General features: G+C 45.3%; 1 protein-coding gene across 1 annotated transcript in view; it reads right to left on the reverse strand.

Moving 5' to 3' along the window:
- The window catches only part of LOC107386073 (protein unc-13 homolog B), a 51092-nt gene that overhangs the window by 23540 nt on the left and 20052 nt on the right, over nt 1-7500 (reverse strand). The window contains exons 14-17 of the mRNA XM_070555645.1: nt 2320-2388; nt 2155-2244; nt 403-543; nt 1-48 (exon numbers count right to left, since the gene is read on the reverse strand). The exon at nt 1-48 is cut by the window's left edge and continues 155 nt beyond it. Coding sequence (XP_070411746.1) covers nt 1-48; nt 403-543; nt 2155-2244; nt 2320-2388 — 348 coding nt within the window. The remainder of the gene's footprint in view (nt 49-402; nt 544-2154; nt 2245-2319; nt 2389-7500) is intronic.

A 7500-nucleotide genomic window follows, 5' to 3' on the forward strand; every position in this document is an offset into this window, starting at 1 on the left:
CTCTGCTTCTCCATCTGCTTTCTCCCTCTTCCTCTTCTCTGTCCCAGGCTGCAAGTGTATAAAATCACAGAAAAATAAAGCTGAAGAGCAGGCATGTCTCCCTTTTGGGCTGATTTCCTAAAATGTTCCGTTTGTTCTTAACGAGACTCATTAAGTCATCAAAAATCCAACGTGAACTGACTGAATTTAAGGAAACCGAGCAAGTCGGAGTTTCAGGATTCAGAGCGCTAAAACGTTCCGTCATCCAGTAACAGTTAGCACGTCAGTTTTTACTCCCTCCCTGTGGCTGCTCCGACGACCGTCACAGCCTTTTGGGTTTCGTTTCCGACCAATCAGAGATCAGGTGAAGTCTGACTCTGCGGATCAGCGGCGGACCGAGCCGTGAACGTGTGGCTGACTCACAGACTGGACTGAGGGTTGAAACTGGTGGTTGAAGAGCTCCAGACAGTTGTTGAAGATGTACTCGTAGGTGGAGTTCAGACAAGCCTTCACGCAGTCGCGGACCACGTTGGCCGCTCGGGGCGGACTCGGCAGCTCCAACACCTGCGTGTTAGCAGACAGGAAGCACCAGTTACAGCAGGAGGTGAAACATCCATATAAGGTCATTGCATGTCTAAACAAAGGCCTGCGGCTGTGCAGAAACGACTTAAGGCTGCAGGGAAGCAGCTCCCTAGTGGCGAGCAGGAGTCTCAGATCAAACACAGAAAAGTTACGGTTTTGCGGCGACTCGCATCAAGTTCCCTGGACCGAAGCCAAACACCAGTCGGAAGAGTGAAGGGACGCTGAAGAGGAGTGTTTTGTTACGAGGTGGTGCTGAGCGTGTTGGGGATGAGGATCAGCAGCGGCGTGTCCAGATCTTTTAAAATGGGGTGGCCCAGGTGAGGCACAATTTTGTGCATGGGTGGCACCAATGGTTATGCTTTTTTTGTTTTACCCCCAAGCCTTTTGTGGACAATGAAAAGCCCATTTAAAGGTAAATTAGTGTGGTGGCACCTGGGGTGGCCAATCAGATTCCAAGCGTGGCTGGCATGTGCCACCCCAGGCCACTCCCTGGACACGCCCCTGAGGATCAGGTACTGCACTGTCAGACCAGTTCAGTGAGACCACACAGGAGCCTGGCTGCAGCCTTCTGGACCGGCAGCCTCACTACTGAAGCTTCACACGGCCTGGTGTTGACCAAACCCTAAACTCACCCTAACCCAACACAATCTCAAGGTTTAATGTTTCATATAAGAAAAGGCTTGATCCTCGCCAAGCGTCGGAGCTGAAAAAGAAACAAGTCCCAATCCCAGCATTAATCTGAGCATCAATCCCAAATCTGTGAGCACGGATTGTTCATACGAGACTAGGGAGGAGCTCAAGACCGTGCTGCTCACTGAGAGAGAAAAAAATCACCTCTAAGCACCATCTTACATTGGTGATCTTCTCAGTCCCTACACCCCCAGCAGGTCCCTGAGGTCCAGTGACCAAAGCCTACTGGTTGTGCAGCACCAGGCTAAAGGTCAAAGGTGACAGGTCATCTGCTGCTGTGGCCCCCAGACTCTGGACCTCTCTCCCCCTGAGCCTGAGATCAGTGGACTCAGTGGTCTCCTTTAAACTCACATGCTCAGGCTCTGGTGGGACCTCCTCTTCATCGTCTTCTTCCTCACTAGCTTCTCTTCAGGCTGCTGTTTCTACCAATTCTAATGTTTGTTTAATCTTATTAGAAATGTTTCCTCCCATTTTTACTATGATCATTTTAAACCATTTATTTCTTGTGCCTGTGAAGCTCCTCGTGACTTTTATCTAAAAAGTCCTTCTTTCATTAAAGACTAAGCTTCTCTCCACCCTGGAGAAGAAGCTCAGCTCCTGCTCAGGTCTCCTGGTAATGAGAAGGTTGGAACAGAAGCAGACCCGTACATCTTTACCACACCCATGGGCAGCGCCAGGCCGTAGCTGGGGCAAGATTAGGCCAAGCTGGCTCCCCACCGGTCCATCACTCATCAGAGTCCGTCACCATTACAATAAAATGTTGGTCTAAACGAGAATGACCGGGTTTTAAAAAGTGAGACCCAACGTTCCTGTGTCCTTCACCGGGAGTGAGATGGTGAGATGAGCGAGAAGCGGCTACAGCGTCTACAGGGTTCACGTGTGGAAATTATTGTTTGTTTCTACCTTCATCCTGAAGAAGGCGATGCTGGTAAGAAGATCCACCGTGGACTTCAGGTCACTGAGACGATCTTTGCTGCTCGCTGGGAAGTTATTCTGCGAGGACACGAGCAAATGCACCAGAGTCTAGGAACAGCCCGAGTTAAGAGACAGAAAGCAGCGTGAACTCACTCTGAACATGGAGAGGTCGATGCGGAGGGAGTTGTGCAGCTGATCCAGGAGCTTCACGAATCGATCCCTCTGCGGGAGAGACGAGAGACTTTCACTCAGGGTGTGTGTGTGTGTCCTACATGTTGCTCTCTGGAACAATCAGTTTGTTGATCTTTGCTGGTATAACGCTGGGTCTTCTGTCTCCAATCAGGTCGTTTTACCTCTGGAGGAACGTGGAACACCTGAGGACCAGGTACAGGTGCTGGCCAGTAAATTAGAATATCATCAAAAGGTTGAAAATATTTCAGTAATTCCATTCAAAACGTGAAACTTGTACATTATATTCATGCAATGCACACAGACCAATGTATTTCCGATGTTTATTACATTTAATTTTGATATTTATAGGTGACAACCAATGAAAACATCAAATCTGGTATCTCAGAAAATTAGAATATTCTAAAGGCCAATGAAAAAATGTTTGTTTCTCTAATGTTGGCCAACTGAAAAGAATGAACATGAAAAGAATGTGCATGTATAGCACTCAATACTTAGTCGGGGCTCCTTTTGCCTCAATAACTGCAGTAATGCGGCGTGGCATGGACTCGATCAGTCTGTGGCACTGCTCAGGTGTTATGAGAGCCCAGGCTGCTCTGATAGTCGTCTTCAGCTCCTCTGCATTGTTGGGTCTAGCGTATTGCATCCTCCGCTTCACAATACCCCATAGATTTTCTATGGGGTTAAGGTCAGGCGAGTTTGCTGGCCAATCAAGGACAGGGATACCATGGTCCTTGAACCAGGTGCTGGTGGTTTTGGCACTGTGTGCAGGTGCCAAGTCCTGTTGAAAGGTGAAGTCTGCATCCCCATAAAGTTGGTCAGCAGCAGGAAGCATGAAGTGCTCTAAAACTTCCTGGTAGACGGCTGCATTGACCCTGGACCTCAGGAAACAGAGTGGGCCAACACCGGCAGATGACATGGCACCCCACACCATCACTGACGGTGGAAACTTTACACTGGACCTCATGCAACGTGGATTCTGTGCTTCTCCGCTCTTCCTCCAGACTCTGGGTCCTTGATTTCCAAAGGAAATGCAGAACTTGCTTTCATCAGAAAACATAACTTTGGACCACTCAGCATCAGTCCAGTCCTTTTTGTCCTTGGCCCAGGCGAGACGCTTCTTGCGCTGTTTCTTGTTCAAGAGTGGCTTGACACACGGAATGCGACACCTGAATCCCATGTCTTTCATGAGTCTCCTCGTGGTGGTTCTTGAAGCGCTGACTCCAGCTGCAGTCCACTCTTTGTGGATCTCCCCCACATTTTTGAATGGGTTTGTCGTCACAATTCTCTGCAGGGTGCGGTTATCCCTAGAGCTTGTACACTTTTTTCTACCACATTTTTTCCGTCCCTTCGCCTGTCTGTTAATGTGCTTGGACACAGAGCTCTGCGAACAGCCAGCTTCTTTAGCAATCACCTTTTGTGTCTTGCCCTCCTTGTGCAAGGTGTCAATGATTGTCTTTTGGACAGCTGTTAAGTCAGAAGTCTTCCCCATGATTGTGGTGCCTTCAAAACAAGACTGAGGGACCTTTTAAAGGCCTTTGCAGGTGTTTTGAGTAAATCAGCTGATTAGAGTGGCAGCAGGTGTCTTCTATATTCAGCCTTTTCAGAATATTCTAATTTTTTGAGATACCAAATTTGGAGTTTTCATTAGTTGTCACTTATGAATATCAAATTTAAATGTAATGAACATTGGAAATACATTGGTCTGTGTGCATTGCATGAATATAATGTACATGTTTCACGTTTTGAATGGAATTACTGAAATATTTTCAACCTTTTGATGATATTCTAATTTACTGGCCAGCACCTGTAAGTCTCATGTTTGCTTTAATCTTATACTCAGTCTAACAGCTCTCCCTCTGCTGCCTTCCTGTCCGTTTGCCTTTACACAACATCCACACACACTGGTCAACCCCCATTTGGACGGATCATTCAGATACATTCAGGATTTATTTGTTTTTTCCACGAGGGCTCGTCTGTTTTTCATCACCACCTAAGCTAGGTCATAATAGTTGGGGGTAGGGATGGGTACCTTTGACATTTGAATTGATTCGGTACTATCCCCGGTACCTAGGAATCGATACCGGTACTTAACGGTACCAATTTTCGATACTTTTGGGTGTTTAATATCTTAATTCTCTTTTATAATTAAATATATATTTTTCTCAATATATAACCATATTTGATAAATATCACGATAAATAACATACAACTGTTTGTATTTTAACATCGTCCTTGTAGTTTTATAAGCTGATAATTAAACTGAAGCAAACATCTTTACTGTGAACTAAATTTGCTGTGTGCCTTCATTCCTTTTGCCGTCCCTTTTCGTTTGATTTTTCCTACTGGGAAGCTAGAATTTCCAAGGAGAAAACGAACGCACCATTAGCTAATAACAATGGTGGCAACGGAAGCTAACATATCAAGCTAACGTTATCTTAAACAGTTTATTTAGCTGCTGGAGCAGATTAAAACGATCATGCCTCACACTTAGATCGTTGTCACTGGTTTCATCTTCACCCAGTCACCCGTCGCATTTAGTAAAGTGAAGCCAAACTTTAGAACACGTTCATGTTCTTCTAGTCGGAAATTCGGAGTTCCGAGAAGAAAGCGAACGCATCATTAGTGGAACGGAAGCTAACATATCAAGCTAACGTTATGTTAAACATTTTATTTACCCACCGGAGCAGATTAAGATGAGGATGTCTCACTTAGATCGTTGTCGCTGGTTTCATCATCACCCAGTTACCCATCACATTTAGTGAAGTGGACCCAAGCGTTAGCGTGCATTCTTTCTACCGTGCTGCTCTGTTTACAACTGGCTCGCAGCGACCGACGACATAACGCTCTTGCGCATGCGCAGCTGTCTAGGCAGGTTCTCGTTATGAAGGAGGGGTACAGAAACGAGGCACCGTTTCAAATGACGTGAATCGGTGCTCAGTCGGTACTGTGGAATTCAGTCGGTACCTTAAAAAGTACTTAATTCGGTACCCATCGCTAATCCACACACACTGGTCAACCCCCATTTGGACGGATCATTCAGATACATTCAGGATTTATTTGTTTTTTTCACGGGGACTACTCTGTTTTTCACCACCACCTAAGCTAGGTCATAATAGTTGGGGGCCTGTCCGGGATAAGCTACTATTTTTGAATTTACTGGATAAAAATGCTGAAAGGTGAACTTCATAAAAATGGCCCCAGGCTGATTTATAACTCCTTCACAATAAAAGACCTGAGTAAATGATTGTGATTTAAAATAGCAACACATAAAATTTGAGGTAATGACGTAAAATCTCTTCTCTGATTGCAAAGACAGACTAAGAACAACAACGCCGACTTGAATCTGGAGCCCTGCAATGGGACTGGGGCAGCTAAGAAGAAAACAGAAGAAGAAGAATAAAGTTGAGTAAAAGTTGTTTACGGTGAAGCATCATAAAATCGGAAGCAGGTAAAACACTGAAACCATCGCTAAAGTGTCTAAATGCGTTAGGCATCACTTCTGGTGTGGCTGATGGAAAGGTTTCTCTTAATGTCAGAGTAAAGTATCTCAGAGACGCTTTGGCACAAATGAATGAATGAAACTCAATTAGCATATAAAACAGCTGCGTTTCCTTCTGTCCACCCATGGACGGACCAGGAGATCAGACAACGGTCCGCTAGTCAAAAATAAATCTCACTGGTTTCCCTTTTCCTAAAAATCATGAAGAAACGAGGGAACCAGGATCAAAGCAGTCCGCTCCGAAAGGCTGACACGAGCTGGAGCCACTGGTGGTTTTCCCTCTGCTCCTTTTTAGCTGCTTCCCTCCACAAACGAGCCCGCGGCATCCCTGTAAAGCCTCAGTTAGAATCCGGCAGCCGGAGTCACGACAATCCGAGGAGAGATTTTCTCTGATGGTCAGAAAACAAGGAGCTGAACGAGGAGGATGAATCCTCACATTCTGTGTTCTGATTGGGTAATACTCATAAACCAGGCAAGGATGGTGGCATGAATCCCAGTCCCTTCAAAGGAAAACTGTTTGTCATTTTAACCGCATATAAAAGTAGAAACAACGGCCAACAATAGCTGGCGCTAAAGTCGAGAGGGAAAGCCAAACTCGTCAACCTCTGAGGGTTTTTCAGCCCCTCTGAGCTTCAAACGGCGTCAGGAGATCCTCGGTTGGGATTTAACACATTTAACAGATGATAGTATTTTATCTCAATATTTGAACTTGACTTTTTCCGTGTAAATCATCACGTTGTCCTTTTTTCTGATGTCACATGACCCAGCCCTTGGTCAGCATCAGGCCCGGTGTGTCTGCAGCTGTCAGAGCGAATCAACCCGTCTGTTCTTCTTGTGTTGCTACTGTAACGGAACGGAATGACTCTTATTTTTCCCTCCTCTGCACAAGACTAGTCTGCATGAGATATGGTCTCAAGGTCTCATGCATTCCTTCTGACCTGCTTATTTTCAGCTCAACAGAAGAACGAAGAATGAACTCTTTTCTTTTAATTAATCAAAGAACTCTATTTTAATAAAGCTAATCCAACCAGGTGTTAGTCAATAAATAAGATGTGACTGACCTGTGAAATCAAAATATTAATTACCTTATTATGATCCTATAGACTATAATAAGTAATATGACTTTAAATGTTCCAACAGGACTCATTTCACGTAGCGTTAAAAAGACATAACACATTACTTTCACTGATCCAATCAGAATCTTACAGATCTGACGGAGGCGTGGTTCTGATGGTGTTTGGTAATTTTCATTCGACAATAAACCATAACATCCGAAGTATAGAACTATGCCACGTCATCTCTAAGGCCAGTTCAAAGCGTTCCAGAGAAAGTGACGGAGTGGCAGATCCTGATCTTTTAACTCTTTAACCGAAAGAACAAACAATAAGCTGAAAAATCCATTCGCTACACCAACCAGCGGCAACAATTCCTTTCAGAACAAAAGCTCCACCATCCGGACCCAGGCTTGGGTCTCACCAGATGCCAATAAACGTGTCGTGCGCCCGGAAGTAACTCAAGACGGGTTTGATCAGAACCGCGGCTTTTCCTACCGGCTCGGTTCCAGAGAGGGTTCACTGGACCTCGATGTTCCTGATCTACAGAGGACTTCCACCGAAGGGTAGGTAGACCGGCATAATGGTGTC

The sequence above is a fragment of the Nothobranchius furzeri genome, chromosome 10 (genome assembly GCF_043380555.1).
Source record: "Nothobranchius furzeri strain GRZ-AD chromosome 10, NfurGRZ-RIMD1, whole genome shotgun sequence".
NCBI lineage: Eukaryota > Metazoa > Chordata > Actinopteri > Cyprinodontiformes > Nothobranchiidae > Nothobranchius > Nothobranchius furzeri.